Genomic DNA, 27,993 nt, shown 5'->3' on the forward strand with positions numbered 1-27,993 from the left:
AGGTAAAGCTCGGGGTTGGAATTTATCACGCCCTTTTGTAATTGTTGATGCATAACAAAGACAACCAAAAGCTTTGAGGTGTTTATAAGTGGGAGGTTTATTTGTTAAAACTTCATATGGAGTCTTTCCATCAAGTAAAGTAGTGGGAAATCTATTAATGAGATATGTGGCTGTCAAAACACAGTCTCCCCAGAATTGTAAAGGAAGATTGGACTGAAATAACAAGGCTCTTGAAGTTTCTAACAGATGTTTGTGTTTCCTCTCAACAACACCGTTTTGTTGAGGGACATGAACACAACTGGTCTGGTGAAGAATACCTTTACTCAGAAGATATTCTGCATGTTTATGACTAGTGCCTAATTCAAATGCATTATCAGATCTAATACATTTAATTCTGGCATGAAACTGTGTAGCAACCATTTCTATAAAACCTTGAAGAACAGAAAAAGCATTTCCCTTGGTTGCTAACAGATGGGTCCAAGTAGCACGACTAAAATCATCTACAATGGTTAAAAAATACTTATAACCATTGTAGGTTGATGTATTGTAAGGACCCCAAATGTCAATGTGAATTAAATCAAAAATTGCAGATGTAGATCTGGTACTATTAGGAAATGGCAAACGATGTTGCCTAGCCTTAGGACAAATAGTACAATGATCAATAGAATCCATTGATTTATTTGAAAGAACATTCAATTGTTTCATCTTATAAGATGGCAAGTGGCCAAGTCTATGATGCCAAACAGAATTCGTAACAACAGAATTACATTTAGAAGTACTAAACAAAGAATGACAAGTGAATGAGATATTGCTTGCTTTGAGGATGTACAGCCCATCAAGAAGGTTACCAAGAGCCAGTGGCTTCATCGTTACAAGTTCTCTCGGTAATCAAGATCTTCAATTGATTCTCTCTTTGTTTTTTTTTAATTCGTCTTGTTCGTCTTGTTCGTATCAATTTCATCCAAAATCACATTGAAATCGAAGACTATTCGCATAATCAACCGTCACATCCTTTCAATTTCACAAATTCACCAGTCAATCGATTCAATTTCATCTCAAATTGTTCATTTCGCTTCACGTTTCTCAGATCTTTCTTCTTCAATCATGTCTGATACAAGTAGCGAAACAATTAACACATCAATGACGATCGATTCGTCTAATCCTCTTTACCTGCATCCTTCTGATCATCCTGGCATGATATTAGTTTCAAAATCATTCGATGGAACTGGATTTGGTGCTTGGAAGCGAGCTATGACTATCGCACTTTCAGCCAAAAACAAATTAGGTTTTGTGACTGGTCAGTTTGTTCAGCCTAATGTTTCTTCTCAAATTCATCTTTGGAATCGTTGCAATGATATGGTAATATCCTGGATCTTGAACAGCTTGTCACGAGAAATTGGTGCAAGTGTATTGTATGTTGAATCTGCACATCAGCTGTGGATGGAATTGAATGATCGTTACGGTCAAGTGAACGGCGCCAAATTTTACCAGCTACAGAAGAATTTGTGTGAAATTGTTCAAGGCAATTGCGATGTTGCAACATATTTCACTAAACTCAAGACAAATTGGGATGAATTGAATGCCATTAATGTGATTCCACCATGTACCTGTGCTACGGCTCATCTGATTGCTAAACGAGATGAAGATCAGCGTCTGATGCAGTTCTTAATGGGGCTGAACTCATGTTATGACACAGTTAGAGGTAATATCCTAATGATGCAACCTTTACCTTCACTAAATCAAGCGTATTCACTTGTTATTCAAGATGAGAAGCAACGTGAAATTCATGCGGCTTCTATGTTTCATTCTGAATCCGCCTCTATGAATGTTAGTTCTCAAATTCATAGTACTCAATACAGCAGATATGATAACAAGAAATCTATTATTTGTTCAAATTGCAAAAAAAATGGGCATCATGCAAGTAAATGCTATAGGCTTATTGGTTTTCCTAAAGATTTCAAGTTTACAAAGTCTAGACGTGGTGCTGCTAATATGGTAGGGGATGAGAAGGATCTGTCTAATCAAGAATTTACAAATCCTTTTCTTTCAAACGATTTACAAGAAAATGCACCTACTGGCCCTTCTATCACTGTTCAGCAGTATAATGAACTCATGCAATTACTACAAAGAACTCAGTTGAACAAAGAATCAAATGCACAGCCTACTACCTCTCTTAGCTATGCTAATTTCGCAGGTATGATGGCTTGCAACTCAACAACGTTTCATAGTAATTGGATTATTGACACAGGGGCTAGTGATCATATGTGCCATAATGCAAAATTGTTCACAAATCTTAAACCTGTTCCAAAACCATTCTTAATCAGTCTTCCTAATGGTCATGTTATCACAATTCATCAATATGGGACTGTAAATCTCAGTCATGAACTCTCTCTTCATAATGTCTTGTTTGTACCAGATTTCAAACATAATCTTCTTTCAGTGTCTAAACTTTGTGCTGACACCAATGGGATAGTGTATTTTTCTAACAAGTGTTGCTTGTTACAGGCCCCTTCAATGAAGAAGCCACTGGCTCTGATACCATGTAATTTGGAGAGGATTGAATCAATTTTTTATTGAATGACCAAGTAATACAAGCCCTAATATATATACTGTATACATCATCAGCTCTCTCTAACAGATTACCAGCTCACTAACCAACTTATTAACAAACTAACTAATTAAATACATGAGGGGTAAAATGGTAAAAACACTATAAAGCTAGTCAAAATAGAAATTGACTTATATACAGTCAACAACATCTTCTCCTTTACTTGAGTAGGGGTCGGGATAATACTTGTTGCGACTTCACATATTCTCATATTCTTGAGTCCTTTATAAATGGATGTCACTCAATAGCTATAAGCATGACAATAGAGTGCAATGTGTCAGAAAATAGACAACGATAAAAGAGGGGGATGTTATATCTGATGGTTCATAGTGTGACGGTTAGTATAACACGTTGTTACTTGAAATGCTTTGTCTATTTTTTCTTCTTGTGATAGATTTGGAATGAGTGTAATGCGGAAGATGAAATGGCAATGAAGAGAGGCCTTATATGAAGGTTAAAGGGCGATTTGGATAGCCAAGGATGACTTGCCTAAAATCATGTACTAAAATGTTGTAAATTGTACCCATACAATGACACAACTTTTGAGGTTGATTTTTAGCAAGTCATCTTTGGCTAGTCTGAAATGCTCTTATCTTTCATGTTAGACCTCTTCTTCCATTATTATTATCGTGTACCGATCTATCTTATCTAGCACACAAATAATAGGTATAATATCTTGTTAATAGGAAACAGTTATCTTCTATTAACTTCTTAAGATTTCTAATCTGGAAATCCTCATTTAAGCTTATATCATTCAACATACCATGTAATATGTTTATGTTTAGAGGTGTGCGTCGAGAAACCTAAAATCAGAGTAACCTGAAAACATAAATCTCAGAGAGTAACTAGATTTACGAGTCTTCATCTTGTTTATTTGTTACCATTGGTAACTAGATTTAAGAGTTAACTAGAAAGTAGAGTAATATGTACCTTTGCGAGCTCAATATTCCAAGAAGAAGTATTGCCATGGTTGTCTTCTTTGTAGAAACTCTCCATAATGTAAGTGATTATTTATCTCAAAAAGTCAAATTTCAAGTTCTAGTGCATGAGTTTAAACTTGTTCCATTATCAAGTCAGCTCGTAAATGAAACTTTTATCATATACTTGCATTCGCCTTATTTGACTTATGATTTAATTATATATGCACTTAGCATAGATTTAAACATAACAATAAAAAAATTGGAGGGTAAGATGGTAATAGAATAATTTTGCTGATCAAAGGTTTTTGACAAAGAGCAACCTGGTCCTCACATATAATTGGATGCCATGTGTTGAAAAATAATATGATTACACTTTTACCTCATCTAAACAAAGACACAAAAACATTGCAAAAACAATGAAAACCAATTCAATTATGAACATGGCAAGTAATTTTTTTACCACGCTGATTTTCCATTATGATAGAGTTGTGTGGTAGAATGTTTTGAACCCTTATGATAGAGTTGTGTGGTAGAATGTTTTGAGTTGTTTTGAGTTGTGAATTTCTGTTTTGTTATGTTGTTCGGCTAATAGAATTAAGATTTGGTATGTTTAGTTGTTCCACTAATCATGGATTGAATTGCTTTACAGAAGCAATGGGGCATGCATAAAATTTTGAATTGCTTTTGAAGTTGTTAGAGTTTATTTTAACACATGCAAATATACACCGATCATCAGCCATAGATAGATGGATCACTCTACAGTTTATACATAACTAACTTGCTTTATAAATGTGAAAATGATTATTTGTCTAATATGAACTTTTAACTCTATACCTTAGACCATGCGTTGTGGAATAATGGAGAGGTGACACCTCTCTCATTAACGACATTCACACAACACAACATAGCTAATGGAGGGAGCCAATGGGGTGGTTGTCATTGGGTTAACGGACTTAACGAGGGAAGGGGCTTTTGTTGTGGGGTCATCACCTTTTGCAACCAATCACATGTCTTTCTTTTAGAAAAAAATGTTTTAGTTATTGGTATTGCGTGTTTAGTTATTCCAGTACACCTAGAGGCGTATGGATCGATCCCAATTCTTTTTTTTAACTGATTTAGCATGTGCTTATGTAGCACCTTGGGCACTCAGAGGTGTATGGATCGATCCTAGTTCTTTTTCTGGCTTCTGGAGATGGAATAATGGGTGCACGCAACACTCTCCATCTCATTGGTGCATAGAGTAGATACTTGTGTACCCCTCTGATTCTGGCTCTGGGTGCTTCTGTGTTACATGACTTATTTTGTTATATATGCATCTGATTATGGTTCTGGTTGTAAACCGGATTATGTTTCTGATACGTTCAGTTTCTGATTATGTTTTTTGTATTTTATTATGCATCTATCTCTGATTTGGGTTTGTTTCTACATTGGTTGAACATGTCCGCTTCATCACCCATATTAGTTTTGTATCAGTATTCATGTCAGTATTAGTATTAGTTTCTGATTTAGATTCGGACTTCGTGTTATACATTTAATTTTTGTAAGTGCAGTTCCTGCCCGATAACTGTGCTTTATCAGTTCTGGTCAACGGTCAACAAAGTCCAAGCCAAGCCAAGAATTCGGAAGCTTTATCAGTTCCGAGTTTATGATGTTAAACTCGGATTACGTTGATTATTATTGTTGTCCGAATTATTTATTTTGTATTCCGGACAATATGTTTTGTCCGGGTTTAGTCCCTAGTCTATATATATGTGTTGTATAGGGTAGATTAGGGCAATCCTTTAGAGCTTGGTACACCTCTCACAAATCCCAGCCATCCTCCATCAGTGTGTGGGATTCTAGAGAAAGAGGGGGATATTATGTGTTAGTGAGAGAAAGCAAGGTTTAGATCTTTGTGATCTAAACCAACTTGTAGATGATGTGTACTCTTTTGGTTTGTGTAACTTGTGATGACTGATTCAATAATAAAGGGTTTCATCTTCTACATCTTTCTATCTTGTTCATACTTTGATGTTTCATATCTTGAATCAAGTGCAATGTTGATGTTCGTTATCAATCCAGGGGGTCTAGGGGACTTACAATTTTGTGTATGCCCGCATCTATTTTCAGTATTTTTTAAGCGTTTGTCTTATCATCTCAATACCTCTTTTAGTGTCTGTTTTAATATTTGTTTTTGAAATTGCTTTTTTCGTATCAGTTTACAAATTTTTTCACAAGGATTTAACTATTTTTGTTTTAAACTCAGTTTGACTAAATTGTTTTGTTTATTAAATATTTTCAAAGTTACAAAAATTGTTATTGTTATTGTTATTTTAATTAAATTTTAACTTATGAAATTTGATTAAGTAATAGATATTGTTTTTGAATCTAAACAATTATTTGAAGATAATATTCCTAATTAAAGTAACATTTTCAAACGTGAACATTGCTATTATCATATTGGTTCACCCATTATTATTCATATTAAGATTTTATTATTCTTTTAGTATATATATATATATATATATATATATATATATATATATATATATATATAGGGTAAGGTTTATGCGAGAACCATCCTTATTGCGAGAACCGCGAGAACCAATGTGAACACAAAATAAAATCTAAAAGAAATAAAAAAAAGCACTCAAAAATTTTTTTTATTTTTTTTAATAATATTTTTCTTCAAAAAATCGCTATATTTCGTTACCTAAAAAAAAAAAAAAAAAAAAAAAAAAAAAAAAAAAAACTTTTTTTTTTCGACTAACAGTTATCCATGCACATGTGCATATGTATCATTACTTCGACAAATTCGGTAATACGTTATCAGGAATAGACAATTCCACTTTAATTTACAATACCATTAGTAATACACTACTTTTTACATTACCAATATTCAAAATGCACATGTGCATCATTAGGTATAACCATGATATAACGTGTTTTGTAACAAAAAGTTTGTGATTTTGAATGGAGAAGTAGGCCCATATACATGTTTTTGGTTAGTTATATCTAGTGGTTGATGGTTTGGTTATAGTTGTCAATTTATGATGTAATGTGTTGATTGGATGGGTATAAATGGTGTTTACATACATGTAATAAAGTGAAAATATTGTTAATGGTATTGTATTATGGATGGTAGGACGTAATGGTATTGTATTATGGATGGTAGGAGGTAATGGTAGTGTATTATGGATGGTATGATAGATGAAAGGGAAAGTGTATTCAAAGTAGTGTACCAAAACACCTTATTTCATGTTGATACATATAAATGCACATGTGCATTTCTAATATTGGTAATGTAAAAAGTAGTGTATTACATATGGTAGTGTAAATGAAAGTGCAATTGTCTAATATGTGTAATGAATTACGGAATTTGTCAAAGAAATGACAAAAATGCACATGTGCATGCTTGTGTATTATGGATGGAATGATAGATGAAAGAGAAAGTAGTGTACCAAAACACCTTATTTCATGTTGATACATATAGATGCACATGTGCATTTCTAATATTGTTAACGTAAAAAGTAGTGTATTACACGTGGCAGTGTAAATGAAAGTGCAATTGACTATTATTTGTAATGAATTACGGAATTTGACAAAAAAATGATACATATGCACATGTGCATGGATAACTGTTACTCGATTTTTTTTTTTTTTGGATTTTTTTTATTTTTTTATTAACAAAATATAGCGATTTTTCCAAAAAAAAATGAAAAAATTTTTTTGGGTGTTTTTTAGATTTTTTTAGGAATTACTGTTTGTGTTCACACTGGTTCTCGCGATTCTCGCAATAAAGGGTTCTAGAGTGAACAAGGGTTAAGTTGTGAACAAAGTGAACAAATCCTAGCCATTGGTTTTGTTAGATCTTTAGATTAGATTTTAAATCAATTTATTAATTATGTATTAAAATATAATAGGTATTATTAATAGGGGGGTTATTTTAGTCAAATTACAATCATTTTAAAAATGGAAACAAGGGTCGATTTGTTAGGATTTGATACTGAGATACATCTCTCACCCGTAATAATAGTTACTATCTATCAAATTCTAACTAAATATCCTGGAATCTAGATACTTTTCAGAAGAGGCTCTTTCAAAAACCCCTAAACAGCGATTAGAAGAATCATGATGGAGAAGCAATCCGGAGACGGTAGAGAAGCTAGGGTTGACGAAAGTAAGTTTATACTTCATTACACTGATTATTGATGAACGTTAGTGTTAATTTCGTTTAATTTTTTATAATCGATGAGTTAGGGTTTGTTCAATCGGTTTGTTTGGAATCAATATGGTGTTGTTTTATATGTTAAATACAACGATGTTCGTATAAGAATGTAATTTTTGCTGAGTTTTCAATCGATTTCATGATAACATTGTGCCGTCTGAATGTGGGTTATGAATCGGTTGTTCGACAGTGCACTCTGTCGCCGGAAATTCTGATTCTAGCCATGGTTTGGGGGATGAAGATGTTCTTCATATGTTGGTGATAATTTTTCGGTGTACACTTGTGGTTACGGTAGTTATTGTGTACAACAATTTGAAGTACACAAGTGTAAATGGATGTGGTTATAGTGTACAAGTGTAAATGGATGTGGTTATGTGTACAACAAACTTACACATATGTGTACATCAACTGTATGCATATGTGTACAGCTGCAACCTTTGTTTGCAAATCCCATACCAAAAAAGCTTTTTTCAGTAACAAAGCAACAAGATATGTTACAACAAATGTTCATGTGCGTCCACAAGTGTATTAATTTATTTTGAATACGCCTCTACTCAGTACATAAACATTTTATACCAAAAAACAGAACATCATCTATCATAATCCCAGAATATTAAACACAAAATAAGCCCCAAATGTAAGATTTTTTGGAACCAAATAGAACATCATCTATTGGTTGAAGAAAGAAGAGACACACTGGAAATCGACTTAATCGGAAACAAATTCTTCACAAAAAAGACATGTAACTTATATCCAGCAACTAATACACAAAAAAAATTCAACAATTCAAGCTTTATTGTACCAAATATGAACTTCAAACCCTAGATTAAACTTGAATAAAAAAAGGGATAAACCAAGAAACCTAAACACAATCGGACACAAATCAGAGAAAGATGAAACCATTACGTGAATTATTGTGTACCTTGATTACTTAAGAGAGCAGCAAAGCAGGGTCAATTTTTGTTCTTCGGCGGGAGCAGATTTTGCATCTTAGATTACGTCTTGCGTCTTGGATATTTGATTCAGGGATTCATTAGTATTTGAGTTTCCATCTGATGTTCATAACTAAAAATTGAACAGATGAGATAAAGAATTTCGCAAATTTTTTCAAGATAGAAAGGAATCAAGGAATAAAGTAAGCGAAAATCTCATAATTTCGTAAATATAGGAAGTGTAACTGATTATTTAAGAGAAAGAATTATGAATTAATAAAAAAATAAATGTAAAATTACCATCCTATCCTTTTCATAAAAAAACAAATGGATGGTTGAGATTAGTTCACAAGGTTCACAACCAAGGATGTTGTTCACTCATGATCCCTATCCTATATATATATATATATATATATATGTATATATATAGGATTAGGTTCAAACGTGAACAAAATCTCAAGAGTGAACTGCGTGAACTGATCTGGACCATTGATTATTAGGATCTTGATATTTTGAATGGGTGGCATGATTTTAATTATTAGGTTATTTGATACTATTTAATTAAGCTAATAAGGGTAAATATGTAATCTCCATATCATGTTGATTGCATAAATCTCATTTATATCTACGTTTAGGTTTCAAAATCCCACAAATATCTTTCTCTCACATATCAAAGCCAACATTAAAGAAAATCCCACACCACACAGATCCATCGCCCGAACTGCATTACCGACATCAACAGGAAAAGTGGAGATCGAAGGTCGCCGGACTGCATCGCCGACATCAACAAGAACGGAAAAGATTAGAAGAGTTGATGAGGGAGAGAAGTAATCGACTGTGGTTCAACGGCGTACAACGGCGGTGGAGCCGTCTGTGACGGCGGCTGCGGTTAGGGGTTCGGACGCGGCGGCGATGAACGGTGGCAACAGGGCACCTTCCCCCTTGTCACGAAGTCCCTCGGTTAGTGAGGTATTTGTCATCGGTGAATATTTGTTAAGGTATCTGTTATGTATATGATTTTAAAAGAGAAATAAGATGTTTCTTGCATACTTGAAGTTTGGGTACATACAGTAGTTAACTATCTTGGCCAATGTGTATAAATTGCCTACGCTTGTAAGTCTTGGTTAAGATATAGAGAATTGTTAAATTGTTGTGAAGTATATATCTTGGAAATCTTGTGGCCCGTAGTTAAAATCATATTTGCAGATAATTTGTGTGATAGTAATAAGCTGTTTTAAATATAAAATTGGGAATAGAGTAAAATGGTTGTTGTTGGAGTATGCTTGATCTGGAAGCCGATTGTTTGCCTTTAATCCATTGTGATTTTGATTGTGAAAGGAAAGTGTGCACATGTTGATAACAAACTGTTAGTTTTGGCATTTACATATATGTTTGTTGATTTATTGAAACAAGGATGTGCGTCATGACTGTGAAATGTGTCCTTTGAAACTCCTACATAATATGATTTTTTTTATTTGAATTGTGTATCAAAATTCATTAGAAATAATGGGTTGATAGATCTAATAGTTAGCACCACTTGTGATGAAAAGTCGTGAAATTTATAGACTAGGATTTATGTGGATCTATGATATCATGTAGTCAATTTCATGTGGATTAGGATTGACGTTTGAATGCTAGTATGATTACAAATGTTAAGCACAAACTGATTGTTCCTATGTTCATAATAATGTTGTTTGATGTGAACATGTCGCACACTTGGTAGAGTGCCCAAATTTATGCGTTGTACACATGTGTATTCTGACTTTGCTCTGTTTTTATTGCGTTGTACACATGTGTATTCTGATTTTAAAGCGATGTACACATGTGTGTAGCGTCTGTTTTTGTGATATCTCAGAATTTTTTGTGTATTGAATGTGTAAGGTTGTTGATGTACACTTGTGAATTATGCAAAATATTAGTTGATGAGTTTTTTGTGCTATTATAGGAGATGTCGTAACAAGAAAAGTGGAGATGGAAGGTCGATAAGGATGATTCACGTATGAGGTCGACAAGGATGATTCACATATGTTTGTTTGCTTGGTTGATAAGGATGATTCAGCATACAACGTGGCGAATAATTGTAAAAGATTATGTTTTTTGTTTTTCCGATTATGTTGGGTTTATTGTTTCTACGAAACTGGAACTAGTAATTATATGTTTTTTTTTTGTTTGGTTTGGAAAACATTATGGAACTTGTAATTTGTTAAATATAAAATAGTTTTACAGGTATTGTTTCTATGTATGTATTATGTAGCTAATTACACATATGTACGATGCTGAGTACACATGTGTACTGTTCTATTTATATCCAAGTACACATGTGTATACCGTTGAAATATGAAGGTTACGTGGATCTTAAAATTCAAAATTTGAATTCTGGTGATGAAATCTGAAATAAAAATTAAAATTGAAATTTGGTGATTTGTTGTTTGTTTTGATGATTATCTTATTAATAAATAAAACATAATGTGGATAATGAATTTAAAATAGGAAAGATGTAACTTAATTCAATTATTAAAATAATGATTTAAATCTAATTTTTTATATAATTACAATCCTACCCTTAATAACTAAAAAGGAAATCAAGGGTCCAGATCTGTTCACGCAGTTCACTCTTGGGAGGTTGTTCACGTCGGAACCCTACCCTATATATATATATATATATATATATATATATATATATATATATATACATATATATATATATATATATATAAAGTAGAGTAGGGTTAGCACGGAAAGTGTGTTTTTCCTAGAAAGTCTAGGAAGCGATCTGGTCCATCCGATTGGTGTGTTTAAGGGTTGAGATTAAATCAATGGCAATCTTGTAATATTTGAGTTTAATTAATTGATTGTTTTAAATGAATAAGGGCAATTTTGTCAAATGGCCGTTTTTTTAAATCAATTAGATAACTGCAATCCCTACTTTCATGGGATTTTCCCTCTCTCTCTCCATTATTGATTTGATTTTCTCTCTTTCTCTCTCCAATCCAACCCTAAACATAATAAACCTGCGATCTCTACTCCCCCTTGCTGTTGGCGACGCAAAACAGGACCCCAAAAGCATTCAGATTTCGGTTCCAAGGCTTGTTGATACTTCTTTTCTTCACTAGGTATTCATATCTTGTGTTGTGATTAACGTTCTTGAAGTGCATATACGTTTTCGGTCTTAATCTGCTTGTAACTTGGTTGTGTTTTTTCTGTTTAATTGATGATTGTAGAGAGGCATGTAAACACAGCGTCAAGAATCTGCTTGCTGTTAAAACACAGCGTCAAGAATCTGCTTGCTGTTAAAACACAGCGTCAAGAATCTGCTTGCTGTTAAAACACAGCTGTATGAATCTGAATGATAAAACACATTTGTATGAATCTGCTTGCTGTTAAAACACAGGTGTATGAATCTGAATTGCTGTTAAAACACAGTTGTATGAATCTGAATGATAAAACACATTTGTATGAATCTGCTTGCTGTTAAAACACAGTTGTATGAAGCTGAATGCTAAAACACAACTGTATGAATCTGCTTGCTGTTAAAACACAACTGTATGAATCTGAATGCTAAAACACAACTGTATGCATCTGCTTGCTGTTAAAACACAATTGTTTGAATCTGAATGCTAAAACACAACTGTATGAATCTGCTTGCTGTTAAAACACAGCTGTATGAATCTGAATGTTAAAACACAGTACCAAGAACATGCTGATAGATTCCAGCAAGAAAACGAAGGAATGATTGATATTAAGTGAGATCAAAAATCGAAAACAAAAAATTCCAAAATTTATGGATAGTTAGTTATTGAAGGTAATTTCCTAAAATAAAAATAGATTGTGAAAGTACATAAATGCCCTTTTAGATAAAATCCTTCAATGCCACATGTCGCTTTCTTATTGCTTCCTAGACTTTCTAGGAAAAACACACTTTCCACCCAACTCCTACTCATATAAAGTATATCGTATATTACGGCTTAACGTACTTCACGTACGACAACATGCGTGATTTGTTTATAACATGCGTGATTAATGTTTTCAATAGGTGTGATTATTGTGTTTCAAGATGCGTGATTTTGGATTTTTGAGTTATAATGTGCGTGATTTTAAAATGAACGTGCGTAATTACCTGTCGTATGTGATGTACGTTAAGCCATAATATATGTTAACCTTCCTATATATATATATATATGTGTATATATATATATAAAGTATATCGTACATTACGGCTTAACATACTTCACGTACAACAACGTGCGTGATTTGTTCTATAACATGCGTGATTAATGTTTTCAATATGCGTGATTATTGTGTTTCAACATGCGTGATTTTGGATTTTTGAGTTATAACGTGCGTGATTTTAAAATGAACGTGCGTAATTACCTGTCGTACGTGATGTGTTAAGCTGTAATGTACGTTAACCTTCCTCTATATATATATATATTATTTTTGTTGTTAAAATCTCTTGGTTATGTTACGCAATTAATAACATGCTTATTTTTATTGCCATATCAATGTGATTTTTTTTTTTGCATGGTTGATACCGGTGTACGATCACAGTTTGTTTAAATTACGATATACTTTTGCGTTGTTACTTTTTTATGTTTAGATCCGAGCCGTAACTACAATGAACCAAACACATGTAGATGTTGTTTTGGTTAATTTTAATACCTTTTTTTGTTTTCTTTATCCTTTTTCGTGGTGTGCAATATTGATCGAACTTTCACCACGTCCTTGCCGCAACGTTGTTTCGATTAAAGTCTTAATGGCCTATATTAACAGTTCAATACACCATACAACAAATTTAATTTTGTTTTTTTATTCAACCTAGTTTAGTTAAAAACAAATAACTCTAAACATGTTTAATTAACTGTTTTGCTTGCTTATTTTTGTGGTAGTTTAGATTAAAGCCTAAATGAACTAATAGTAATCTATCGATATACCACATAATAAATACATCCTCGCCAGTATCCTCCTACGACCATGTTGCGAAGCGCAGGCTCAAATGCTAGTTATATACAATAGCATTTCTAATTGTGAACACTAATAATTCATTATCGGTCTTTTTTTTGGTTTAAGGCTATATTATTGTTGTTCTTGTTATTTTTATTATTTCTTTAATTAATTTACAATTCATTATTGGTCTATGTTGGTTGTACGACTACCATATTATTATTTTTTCTTTAATTAATTAATGTCTCTAAACCCAAATTTTAATAAAGTTATTATACGACTCCTAAACTCTAATAATTCGTTTTTATAAACGATTTACGATAATAAACGCTTAACTATAAACTCTAATAATTCATTTTTATAAACGATTTACAATAATAAACCCTTAACTTTAATAGATCTATAATATTGAAGTTTAATTATAATTCTTTTTCTATAAACGATTTACGTTACAACTTATATACGACATTTAAAGTTTAATAAAGTTATATATTTTTTTCTTTTTTAATAAATATATGTTCTTTTATTTTATTTTTATATTTTACTTATTATTTATTTAAATTATTATAATTAAATCTAACTTTTAACTCAAGACATGTTATTTAACTGTGTCGCTTGCTTATTTTTATCATCAGTTAGAATAAAGCCTACAGGGTCTAAATTAACGCTTCAAATATATACCAGGGTAAAAAATAATATCTTTTATTTACCTTATTATGGTTCAAGTTTACTTTTAACTCTAGACATGATAATTAACCATGTTGATTGCTTATTTTAACCATCGTTTAGATTAAATCATACATGGTCTATATTAATCCATCGATGTATCATGTAACAAATGCATCCTTGCCAACACCCTCCTACGACCCCGCTGCAAAACGCAGGCTCCGGTGTTGGTTTTCAACAAATTCGTTCTTTTAAAGATCGTGCGATTTTAAATGAATTTTAAAAGTTTCGGCTTACGTATTGTCTTTGTTTCGGTATCTGCTTCCCATGTCGGTTTACGGACTTTATCATAAAGTATTTTGTTTAGAAATCCAGGTTATTCAAATCACTCTACTTCTTAAATATAATTTTTCAAAGTTGGATACTTAGTTAGTTTTGTCTAATAATGATTTGCTATTTAATATGATAAATTATTATATCTAGATAAAATTCTAATGTTCAATATTATAAAATAGTTTTGCCAAGTATCTCATATTAAAAATATTTGCATTGTTAAACGATATTTTAAAATGAGCCCGTTTATACAAAAAAAAATGGTTATATCGGTTTTGTGTTAGGTTCGGTATCGGTTATGTACCTGAATAACTTTATTTCCTTATCAGTTTCCATTATAGTTTTAGATCGGTTCTTGTATTAGTTTCAATATCAGTCATGTGTCTACATCTGTATTTCCCTTATCAGTAACGGTTTCAGTTCAGTCTCTATTCTGTTATGTTATGTTTTGCTTTCTGTTACGTTTACTTTACTTGTATTGTTGATTTCTCCGTTACTGAACACTTTTTGGCTCAGTCGTATTTTTCTTTTTGTGTTTTTTACATGTAATCGGAGAATATTTGGGGAATCAGTGAGCAGCGTTAGGAAGTTGCTAACCAAGATTCTTTGATTATGTTATGTAATAAAATGTAGTTAGGCACTTTTTATATGTTATGGATTAGTTTTTGCATTTGATATATGTATTAGTGACACGCTAGCCCTAGTCGGGTTCGGGTGTTACATTTATGGTATCGGGCATAAGGCTTTTTCCTGTAGAAAACTAAACCCTTAAAACTAAACCGATGAATTGATGGGTAGATGTTGGGTTAGGATTTTGACTTCTGATCAATCTTCGTAATCATCAGTTTGTGATCTTTGATATATTTGTTAGAGACTTTTTATCATTGATTTCTACTTCCATATTCTGCATCACAAATGTATCAGATAAATTATTCTATCATCAGTATGGAGTTCATGAATGACTCGGAACATTGTCGATGACTCAATCGAAGGAGTACGCCATTGAAAGGAGGCGACTACGTGCCACAAGGACATTTCTGCCATACATGCTTCAAGAGGTGTTCCATATCGGTAACATGTATCCTTACGGAATCGACACATTTATTTAAGTTATCATCTCGCTATTTCTTAAAATTATAACATTGGAGGACCTTTAGGGTACTGATGCATGATTGGAGGACCTTTAGGGTACTGATGTAAGGTGATTGACAATTATGGTCGTGAACGTAATTGTTAATTATGGGTACATACTTGTGCTTTTGGATTCCTATTATGTAGATTGGTGCATATTTGAATCTGTTTACGTTTTGGTACTTCGAATTTCGATCTGTTTTATTTGATTTTGATCGCATTTACATTTAATTTGATTCGGTCCTCATTTACCTTGCCATGTCGGTAACTCCGTATTATTTAATTAGTATGTGATACACCTTTATGCAACCGGAAGTCAGTTCCATAAGTGTTAGATGCCTTAATTTCATAGACAAAAGACACTTGCTCATTTTTGAGAAATTATAGAATATAAAAGAAAAAAATAAGTTGGTACTACTGTCATCATCATTACCATTATAGTATTTAATAATATACTAGCTTATGATTCACACTACTAAGATATAAACTTCTCTTAGTGTCATTTTAATTTGAATGACTTAAAATTTAAGATGTATAATATTAAATAAGTCGACCTTTTTTGAATACTCTAAATTTGATTTTGAACTTTGAATTTTGAATTAATAAGATGTGTTACCGTAACATGTAGTTTTTGTACAACATCAATTTCGATGATGGGGTTATTTTAATATACTAAAAAGGTTAATCTTGAGTAGTAAAAGTAATGTCAGATAACAATATTATGTAAATTAAATAAAAAACTGCTAACTGTAAATTAGTGAATTAAATAATTTCATTACTAACTAATTAAATGTATTTTATGTTATCCGACCCTATTTTTATATTGATATACAATCTTTCTAATTATCTGAACCAACTATGTCGAGTCTAAATTTGATATAATATTATTTCATGGCCATCTAAATTTTAAGTTATGAGGTTTTAATTCTAAATCTTGATTCATATGGATTGATACTTCATGATCTGGACATAAGATATTTGTACATGTTCTGTAAGGGAATCTACTTAGTAATTCTAAATCTTGATTCATATGGATTGATACTCCATGATCTAGACATAAGATATTTGTACATGTTCTGTAAGGGAATCTACTTAGCAATTTTGAGGGCGAACATTTTTTAGAGGGTAGAATTGAAATATACGAAAATTCAGAAACCCAAAAATAATAAATATTGAACTATTATTCGGATCTTATTTGAATGTAAATACGATGGAAAAGTGATTAAATAATTATTGACCAACACCAAACATTTTATTAAACATTAATTAATAAGTTTTTGTACTAAATACACAAATAATACAATAAGTTATACTAATCGAAATTGTAACAATATTTAAGGAATTAAACATGATTATAACTTATAAGTTTAGGTTGTGTTTAACTTAAACCAAATCATGAGGTTCATTTGTATATTTCCTTAACCTTGGAGGGGTCATGGTGAAAAATTGTAATTAATTCCAATTCATATTTTGGATGTTTGGTAACCTTCTTGGGATGTTACAATGTGTAAGTGATTTAAGTCTTGTTACTTTGTTTCAAGCATAAGACTGAGAGGTTGTCAAAAAAGTACATATCATATTTTAGTTTTATACTTTATATTCAATTTTTATATGTTATTTTTTTTCATTAATGTGTTTTATTTGTTGTTAGTGAGGTATGGGCTGAGTAGATAAATGGGCTTAGCTAATATTGCTGATGGGCTGCTTGGTATTGTTGATGGGCTGCTTGGTAGTTGGGCCCGGAATGTTGTCGTTGGACATAAAAGATCAGGTAGTCTTTGAAGGCCTGCCTATATAATGCCTCATTTGCCTCCTTTGTACGCATTAAAGAGAATTTATCAAAAATGGAATCAGTGTGTTTGGAAAAAATGGAAAAAGATTAGTGAGAAACTTATAGAATTTAAAAAAGATTAGTGAGAATTAAAAAGAATTTACTAAAAGAAACCCATTAGAATAAAATTCTGAATCTGTCACTGAATACTTTGAGCATATCCGGTGTGAGATCCTTTAGTTTCTGACAGAAGAAGAAGGGGGTGGTCGGTTGGAGGAAATAAAAAGAATATTATTAAATTCATTATTTTAATTGGTGTTTAGTATTTAAATTTCAAAAGTTATGTGTTCGTATTACAAAAGGTTGCTTGCAATCAATCTTAGGTTAGTCATCATCATACTTAGTAAACCCTATCAATAGCAAAATTAAGTTATTGTCTAAGGAGGGTAAGATGTACATAACCTTACCTCTACCCCATAGAAAGAGAGAGGCTGCTTCCAGTGTAGTTTTGTATCAAGCCTTGTACATAAGGCACATAACACTCAGCAATCGGGACAAAGGTTGATTTGTGTATATACCCCTTTCTTTTGGCTATCAACGTTGCCACATAATGCATGATTAGTCGCCCGTCGCTTTTAACGTTATTTTCACGAAATTAGTAAAATAACGTTAAAATTAGTGCAGTCTCACTTTTCCCCCCTAAGAACCCACACATATACATTATATGCGTACACCGAATCACTTCCTGAAACTTAGGTTAGTGTAAATGGCATTTGAAGAATCTTTGAAAATTATACTATACTTCCCATATGCACTTCTTACAAGTTACAACTATTCTGTTTTCCTTTTAAATTATTAGAAAAGTTTGAAATTTGCAAAAGTATAGAATTATTAAAAATGTAGTTGAGCAGGGGCGGACACAAGTATAGTCCAAGGTGGGCGGGCGCAACCCCGGGGAAAAAAAAATTTAGTGCTAAGTTCCGTCGAAAATCCCGTCCGCACCCCTTGGAATTTTTCGTCCGCACCCCTTGGAATTTTTCGACCACACCCTTGAAATTTTTCGTCCGCACCCCTTGGAATTTTTCGACCGCAACCTTGAAATTTTTCGTCCGCACCCCTTGGAATTTTTCGACCGCAACCTTGAAATTTTTCGTCCGCAGCCCTTAGGTAAAAAGTGTTATCAATTTGGATTTTAAATTTTTTTTAGTAAACTCTTATTTAAAAAAAAATACTACCTAAATTATATAATTTTTAATACCTAACTAACTAAACCCAAATACTCATACCTTTACCCCCTTATAAATTTCCTAACTAGCTAGCCCACTAAGTCTTAGCTCATTAACCAAACCCAACAATATTTCAAACTATAATAAAATAATTAAAATCCAAAACCTTTAGAAATTCTCTCCCGCTCTCTCTCTCTTGCGTCCCTGCACTGCCAACGAACAACATCACCCAGTGACAACAGTCTAGCAGCCGGCGACCACCGTAATCAACCACCATACCACCGTCGTTTGACGCTAAATCTAACCGGAATCCGAACACGGGTAAGTTTGTTTGTTATTTTGATGATTTTGGTTGATATTATAGGAGAAAAAAGGGTAATAAAGTTGTTAAATAGGTTTGAAATTTTGTGTGTTTTGACGTTGTTTATGGTTGTTTAGATGATTTTTAGGGTGATTATGTTGTTTATATATTTTTAGTGTGATTACAACTTACGTTATGATTTCTAGAGCTTGAATAGTTGAAAATTAAAATTAAAATTGAAACATTATATTATGGAGCGATGAACTTATGTTATATAGAGAAAGAATTGCTTAAGAAATTAGTTTTAGATGATGTTTTGGGTAGATTTCAAAAAATGAAAAACCGTAGGGCGTCGACGTTTTAATTATGTTTGTAACAAGGTTTGACATGTTTTTGATGATTATATAAATTTAGTTTGATGTTCGTTTGTTTTACATGACCCGACCCGACCCGACCCGATACGAACCGATTTTTTTACTTATATACCTAGGGGCCTAACATTTTTAAAAATGTTCCACACCCCCATGAAAAAATTCCTGGGTCCGCCACTGCAGTTGAGAAAATTCAAATCGTTTTTGGGGTGATTTTACTATCATGTTTTGGTAACAAGAATCCAACTTGTAATATTCATCTCACAGGATCATAACCGGGTGCTTTTCATTAGCAGTCGTTTAACAATTATATGTTCTAACTTATTTCAAGTTTTTATTGATGGGCTTGATGACCCATTTGTAAAAACAAAGTATTTAATAACACCTAGATTTAGAGGCTTTGATTTCAAGTCCCACAAATGATGACTAAAGAAATTTATCTTTAGAAAAACAATAATGATAATTTCAAGTTTCTAATACGTTTAATATATGGTTCTTAAGATTATATATTATACCCAGTTAAATACCCTAATCATCCAGAAATGTTTATTATTTTTCTCGTCTGCTTTAGGTCTTTCTTAATTCCATGTATTCTTTTAGGGAATAATGGATTTTAATAATCTAAACTATTAGGCGTTAGTCGGCAATGACCCCAACTTCAAAAATAGCCAGCGGTGGTCCCACATATTCACATATTGTAAACTAAGGCCATGGGGTATACTCTAACATCTAGAGTGTTAACAATGACATGGCATGTTAACTAAAATTGCAAACCACTCCCTCCTTGTGTTAAAGTGCATTAAATGAGTTATGTGTTAACATGTTAACCCAATGTTAAGAATTTGAATTAATTATTATTTCCTATTTAGACAAAAACCTATGTAAAAATGCATTAAATGAGTTATGTGTTAACATGTTAAACCATTTCCTTAGAGTGAAATCAAGTGAAATGAGGAAAAAAAGTTGATGTGTCACTTAGGTGGAGTTAAGTTAGGTTAAAGTATACCCAAAGGCCTAATAGACCTTTACTTACATTGCCTTAATTTCTTTTTGTCCCTTATCGTTTTCGCTTTAGTAAAGGTTAATTGGTTTACAATATATGAAAAGCTGGGACCACCACTGGTTATTTTTTAAGTTAGGAACGTTGCCGGCCAATTACTAATAGTTAGGATTATTAAAATCCGTTTTAGGGGACATTTGGTTCACAAAATGTTTTGTAATGGAATTGAAAAATGGAAATAGAATTGGATTTGAAATTACAAACTTAAAATGTTATAAAATGCAAAAGACAAAATTTGTTAGGTAAATTTGTTAAGGAAATTAAAAAGTTATAAAACGCAAAAGACAAAATTAACCCCACCCCTACGAAGGAAAAGCCTTTGACCGTCTTCAGTCTGATCATGTATGGTTTGCTGGCAGAAATTTAATCTTTGTTGCATTATTTATTTGAAGTTCATGAACTCATTAAACAATGATTTTTATTTGTTTCTGACTTCGATTTTTGAAAGTGCTTTCAGCTTTTGTTTCTCGTGAAAAAATAAATGGAACTTGACAAAAGAATTAATTTCATTAACAATTTCATTTGATTGTAGTTAAGAAAAAAATCATTCGATAGTGATGTAGTTAAAAAAAATCATTCGATAGTGATAGCTTGATAGAATTAATTTGATTAAATTAGTTTATTTTTAAGGGATATTATTCTCATTTGTTAAACATTCTGTTGGAATTCCTTGAGTAAGTTGAAGGATTCTTAAATTCCTTCAAGTAAAGGAATTTAATGGAATTTTTTCCGTTCCAACTTAAACACGATTTTAGACAGAATTAATTCCAATTCCAATATCAATAAATAACAAATGTATACAATACAATCTAAAACATGTGGATTTCAAAGCCTGAGGTACAAGCGATGAGGTACAAGCGAATCGATTGTGGGATAACACCCCGTGTGAGAAAGCGAATCGATTTTGAAGTTAATACTTGTGTTGGCTTTGAATAATTTCAATTTTGATGAAACACAAGGTAAGTTTTTACGCTATTCAAGAAACGCAACTTAGTAATATGTCTGAGGTACAAGCGAATCGATTGTGGGATAACACCCCGTGTGAGAAAGCGATTGTTCATGCGGTTGGCAGATCTGGGGGATTGATATCATTGTGGGATCCGGGGGTTTTCAAAAGCAATCGGATTATCACCAAACGGAATTACATTGTGGTTGGAGGGAAGATTATTGGGCAGGAGGGGGATTTCTTTGTATTCAATATTTACGCCCCTAATGATGACGCTAGTAGAAAAGCCTTGTGGGAGGAACTGCTAGTGATTCGGAATTCGCTGGAAGGAACCATAGTCATGCTCGGTGATTTCAATGAGGTTAGATACATCGAGGAGAGATCGAACTCGGAGTTCAACGCAAACAACGCATTGGCCTTCAACAATTTCATCAGGCTCGCGGGACTGTCGGAGTTTAACATGGGCGGGGGCGGTCCAAACCACACATACATTAATAAAGACGGGTCAAAAAGCAGTAAGTTGGATAGGATTATGGTGTGTGATAATTTCTTGGACAAGTGGCCAAATGCCAGACTACTCGCTCTGCCTAGGGAAAAATCTGATCATAGACCCATAGTGCTCTCGGCCGTTTCGGATGATTACGGGCCGATTCCCTTCCGCTTTTTTAATACTTGGCTTTGTGATAAGGACTTGAGAGAAGTAATGGCCAAAGCAATGAGCATAGACGTTACGGCTCCAACAAAAGGGAAAGAAATGGCGGAACGACTGATCATCATTAAGAAGGAGATTAAGGATTGGAGGGCTAAAGTGAAGTCTCTGGAGTTGGGAAATCTGATCGAGGCAAAAAATATGATAGATAAGATAGAGAAAATTGCTGAAACGCGCCTGCTGAATATGGAAGAAAAAAAGACCAGACTGGATGCTTTAAGTCTCGTCGAAAATTTCGAGGCATTAAAGGCTGAAGAGATGAAAATTAAGGCGAGAGCAACGTGGATAAAATATGGGGACGAAAACTCTTCTCTGTTTCATAAAATGGTTAACAGTCGCATCTCAAAAAATCGGATTAACGGTATAGAGGTTGATAATGTATGGATAACAGAACCAAAAGATGTGAAACAAAGGTTCGGGGAGTTCTTTAAATCAAGATTCAAGGAACCAATGCAGTCGAGGCCGAGAATATCGGATGTAGGGTTCAAAAAGTTATCGCCGATCCAGCAAAGCTTCCTTATAGCGCCGTTCACAAAAGAAGAGTTAAAAGCAGCTGTTTGGGACTGCGGTGGCGACAAAGCACCGGGTCCGGATGGGATGTCATTCGCCTTTGTTAGAAAGTTTTGGTCTTCTTTCGAGTCCCCGTTTTTTGACGTTGTCACCGAATTTCATACCCATGGTTCTCTATGTAAGGCAAGTGGTGCATCTTTTATCGCTTTAATCCCCAAATCAAACGACCCTAAAATACCCAACGACTTCCGGCCTATTTCATTGATTGGGCTAGTTCATAAGGTGGTATCTAAAGTTCTAGTTAACAGGCTTGTAACCGTGATCGACGGATTGGTTTCCCCCACACAATCTGCCTTCATTAGCGGAAGGAATATTATTGACAGCCCCTTGATTTTAAATGAACTTTGCTCGTGGGCCAAGAGATCGAAGAACATTATTTCCCTCTTTAAGGTCGATTTTGAAAAGGCGTACGATTGCCTAAATTGGAAGTTTTTAGTTACAGTCCTTATGCACATGGGCTTTCCGGCCAAATGGAGGTGTTGGATAATGGGCATTCTCTATGCGGGTTCAGCGATGGTCTTAGTCAACGGTTCCCCTTCGTCTGGTTTTGCATTCGAAAGGGGTCTTAGACAAGGAGACCCGCTGTCTCCATTCCTTTTTATCTTGGCACTGGAATCTCTCAATTTAATTATGGAGCGTGCGACAGAGTCGGGGCTGTTTAGCGGCATTAAACTCCCGAATGGGGGACCCACGGTGTCCCACTTATTTTACGCGGATGATGTGGTGTTTGTGGGCAACGGTAACAGTGAACAAGCTAAGAACCTTGCAAGAATTTTGCGTTGTTTTTTTCTTGCTTCTGGTCTCAAAGTTAGCCAGTCTAAAAGTAAGGTATACGGTGTGGGGTTGGACGATTCTCAGATGTCGGTGGTGACCACGACCCTCGGGTGCAGCCATGGTGTTATACCTTTCAATTATCTAGGGATGGTTGTGGGAGGCAATATGAATAGGGTTGCTAGCTGGAAACCGGTGGTGGACCGGTTCAACGGGGTATTATCAAGATGGAAAGGCAGATTCATGTCCTTTGCGGGTCGGGTTATTCTAGCGAAAGCGGTACTTGGTAACCTGCCGACATACTATTTATCTCTCTACAAGGCTCCAATGAAAGTAGTAAATACTCTGGAAGGGATAAGACGCAAGTTCATATGGGGATGCGGGCAATCCAACGGCAAAATAAGATGGGTTGGCTGGGAGAGGTTGATTACGGCAAAAAAGAGGGGTGGGTTGGGGCTTGGAAGCATAAAAGAAGCAAACATGGCACTACTTCTCAAATGGTGGTGGAGGCTTAGGGACGATAACGAGCATCTGTGGGCCAAGGTCATTTTAGCGTTACATGGCAGGAACTGGAAAGAAGAGCTGATTCCAGTAAACAAAAACCAACCGGGAATATGGAAAAACATAGCAGCAATACATAAGGATTTTGAAAAGAAAGGCATCGACGTTTACAAAAAATTGGTGTGTAAGATGGGTGGTGGCGAAAAGGTTAGATTCTGGGAAGACGTTTGGTTTTCAAATTGCAGAATGAAGGATTCGTATCCTAGTCTATACAAGTTGGCTGAAAACAAAAGGGCGTTCGTTAAAGAAAATTATAAATCGACAACCGAAGGGGTGGAGTGGGATTGCAAGTGGATCGCTGTCCCGGAAAACGCACAGTGCCGGGCAGAATTTAATTCTATGATGGAGCGACTGGGGAGTTTCCATATAACAGGTGGTAAAGATGTTTGGGGCTGGATGACGAACTTAGTCGAAGCCTTCACAGTCAAAGCAGTTAAAGCCGATCTCAACGCGCTCGGTCCTCAAATCACCAATCTGGACGGAATTAAGTGGTGCAACTGGGCAATCCCAAAGGCCAACTTGTTGGCGTGGAGAAGTGTCCAAGGCAGGATCCCCACACGGGTCGAACTTAGCAAAAGAGGAGTGCAGGTGGGCAACGTACTCTGCCCAAATTGCGGTCAGATGGAGGAAACGGTGGACCACCTACTAGTATCCTGTGCTACAACGAGAGCTCTTTGGTGGTTGATTGGTACTTGGATGCGAATGGATGGATTGTGTTCGACTGGATCGGTAAGGGACTTATTACTTCTGATAGAAAACGCAGCACTAACAAAGAAAAGGAAAATGGCCGCAAAGTGTGTCGCGGTGGCTGCATTGTGGAAAATTTGGCTGTACAGAAACGAAAAAGTGTTTCGAGGTACCTTCTCAACAAACTGCAGAATTCTGGAGGATGTTATGGAAAGCACTTATTTATGGCTCAAGAACAGAGCAAAATTAGAATGTATTGGTTATGAGGAATGGTGTATTATGGGCCCAAATATGATTATGGGATAGATGATATAGGGTCTGTACGTTTTGTTTTGCTAGCTACTGGCTAGCTTTTTGGTTGAATGAAATTCCCCTTTCTGTTAAAAAAAAAAAAAAAGTATTAACTTCAGTTTGTTTATTACATCCTTTTGCAAATAAAAGAAGAAAACATGAAACAGAAAAGCATACCAATTACAAACTTAGCATGTGTGACCACCTTACTTGATGGGAAAGCGAATAGCTCTTTCTTTTTCTTCTTTTACGTACCAAGACGCTTCACAACAATAGTAATGAATTGCAAACTTACAATTTGAACACCTAAAGATCATTTTGTACTGGAGTGTGTCTTGGCACTTGGTGCATTGACCATCGCTTTCAATCCCTTGCTCGAATGAAAGGGGGTGTGGATGTATTTTAATATTGTTATATGTGCCCCCAAACTTCACATTTATAAAATCATGGACATCGTCCTTCCACCTTTTGACAGCATACGTTTCATACTGAATTATTGACGCAGCAGCACATGCTAGATGAATAGACTGCATACACTCACGACAATGATAAAATGTCCACTCGGGATTCAATTCCTCCTCACAAATTTCACAAAAGTACTCACTCTTATGGTTCTCGATTGGAAAGTAACTCAGCTCCATAGGATGCTTGTCACACATGTGCGTAGTTTTCTCGGGTATTAACAAAGCATTCTTCAAGGGTATACGAAATTTATCACAAGTTTGGCAAATGAATGAATCACCTTCTAATGAAAGGAGGTGATTCGGATGAGAATTGTGAGTGATTTCTTTAGGTAAGAAAGCACAATTTACGTCGATGTAGTAACCGCATGTGGCACAACAGTAAGCAAATCCATTGCAAGGTAACCTGCAAAGACCACAATTGAAGACCCCAAAAAACTCTTCGAGGATTTTTGAATGGAAAATCAGAGTGTGGTCTGGGTGATGAGGGTTGTCTTTCAATTCGGTTGGCAGTCGGGAGCACCACTCGTGGAGCACAAAGTTGCAATGATTTTCCTCATTGGCACACACGTAAACTGGACCACTCATAATTGGTCTCAAGCATCCATCGCACAAAAGTTGAATCCTCTTCATTGGGTTATGATAGGATACTGTTCTTGAAGAGGTGGGGCTTGTGGTGTGAGTACATCGTGCATCATCAAGAATTAGTGGGTGCGGATGACTAATATGTGTTTTGGCGACCTCTAATCCATCTTCCTTGAAAAACAAGTGTTTTAGTAAGCTATAAGATGGATCAGGAAATGGAAGATGGAGAAGATTAGGGTGTTCAGCGTCTTCATAGTTTTTAATCATTTTGCCCGTACCTAACAAAACAACATTGGAATACTAAATAAACGAAGAACCAATATTAGATATAGAAATAACTATAAACATATATATTAGGTAGCTGGTTGGTAGGTCTACCTGGAGATGTAAGGATGGACATGAAGGGCTCCTTTCTTGATGTTGCGCAATCTAGATGAGTATAGTATCTGCATTTATCACATTTATATATCCAAAACTTCCTACATGAATAAAACCCTTGAAGGCATACCCTACATCGTGGTCTTTGTTTAGACGTATAATCCGTGTACGGAAAGGAATAAGCGAGGGTGAGAGGATGAATATGGGAGAAGATATCATTCGTAGGACGTTGGATTTGTAACTTTGTAGGTAGGAAAGCACAATGACTATGAATGAGATTAGACCAAGCACACGAGCGACACTGATAGAACATCCCTTTATGTTCCTTCCCACATGCATCACACTCGTATAAAAGTTCTTTGGGCATGCAAATCAGTGGGTGTTTGTGGCTAGGATGATAGATTATATTCTTTTGTAGCCTTTTTGTAACACAATTTGCATCAACATAATAATAACAAATTGGGCAACGATAAAGTATCTCATTAGGCTTACTAAGTCGACCACAAATATCACATTTCCAGTTGTAGCCCGGTTGGTAGAAGACAAGAGTATGACCAGCCTCACAAATGTCTTCCACTCTATCTGGAAGTTCTGCACAAAATTTATGGATAGTGTAATTGCTACATCGAGAACAAGAGTAGTAATACCTATGAAACCAATTGATTTCTTCATGACATAGGAAACACAAGCATTGAAAGTCTTGGTTTGCAACTAATTCATCCTCGTTCTCTTCCTCGTCTTCTTCATACTCATTCTCTTCCTCATCTTCTTCACGCTCTTCTTTACGTTGCAGTTGTTCCGACCATAGATCTATGAGATTCAATGGATGTTCGTGTTTGAACATTATTTTTTCCATTGATAAATAAAGTAGTATGAGAAGAAGAAGAAAGTAAGAAACAGACACAAAGCAAACAAAAAATTAAGTGAGAAGAGATTTAGGAAATAGGGCAACTGAAGATGAGAAGGGGTGAGTTGTGGAAAAGAGGAAGCTAGTGAGCTAGCATTTATAGGCATATAGATACAATATTCTTGTCTTCATTATCAAGTTTATAATGTTATTCATAAGTACGAAAAGGTGTTATTTATATGATTTTGAATTGCAAACACATTCTACAAATTTGTATATGTTCATCATCGTATATGATAGAGGCCGATTCGAGATGGCTAATCTCCCAAGAGACCCATTGAGTGGGTTAGGCTCCAAGAACTAGATAAGAGAAACGAAACAATACTTTTTCAATAATTTTCTTCTTTCTTCCATTAATGATACGAATCCCTTTTTAAAGGCTTACAAAACAAATAAACAATCAAATAACTAACCTAAACATGGCCACTAACCCACTACTTTAATTTAACTAACAATTAGGAAACATGGAAGAAATGCAAATATGCAATAGCAAATATGAGAACGTGCAGATGTATGTATGCATGCTAAAATAAAGGATGTGGTGTTGAAATGGATCTTCACGGGTCGGCTTGCGGTTCGGGTCGTATCAACTCCTCGCCCCTTCAAATCGTCCTTGTCCTCAAGGACAGAATGCATTCTCCACGGCGGTCTCCACTCACG

General features: G+C 34.5%; 2 protein-coding genes across 2 annotated transcripts; one reads left to right on the plus strand and one right to left on the minus strand.

Annotated features, from left to right (window-relative positions):
* Positions 1-878: 878 nt before the first annotated feature.
* LOC110917105 lies at positions 879-2,740 on the plus strand. Its single transcript, XM_022161724.2, has 2 exons — positions 879-2,194; positions 2,506-2,740. Exons 1-2 carry the CDS (start codon positions 1,105-1,107, stop codon positions 2,544-2,546), a joined length of 1,131 nt encoding a protein of 376 aa, XP_022017416.1. The 5' UTR covers positions 879-1,104; the 3' UTR covers positions 2,547-2,740.
* Positions 2,741-25,101: 22,361 nt separating this feature from the next.
* Positions 25,102-27,416, minus strand: LOC110917025. Its single transcript, XM_022161642.2, has 2 exons — positions 26,427-27,416; positions 25,102-26,326 (listed from the first exon to the last, which is right to left on the minus strand). Exons 1-2 carry the CDS (start codon positions 27,280-27,282, stop codon positions 25,209-25,211), a joined length of 1,974 nt encoding a protein of 657 aa, XP_022017334.1. The 5' UTR covers positions 27,283-27,416; the 3' UTR covers positions 25,102-25,208.
* Between the last annotated feature and the right edge of the window lie 577 nt (positions 27,417-27,993).

The sequence above is a fragment of the Helianthus annuus genome, chromosome 16 (assembly GCF_002127325.2).
Source record: "Helianthus annuus cultivar XRQ/B chromosome 16, HanXRQr2.0-SUNRISE, whole genome shotgun sequence".
Lineage (NCBI taxonomy): Eukaryota > Viridiplantae > Streptophyta > Magnoliopsida > Asterales > Asteraceae > Helianthus > Helianthus annuus.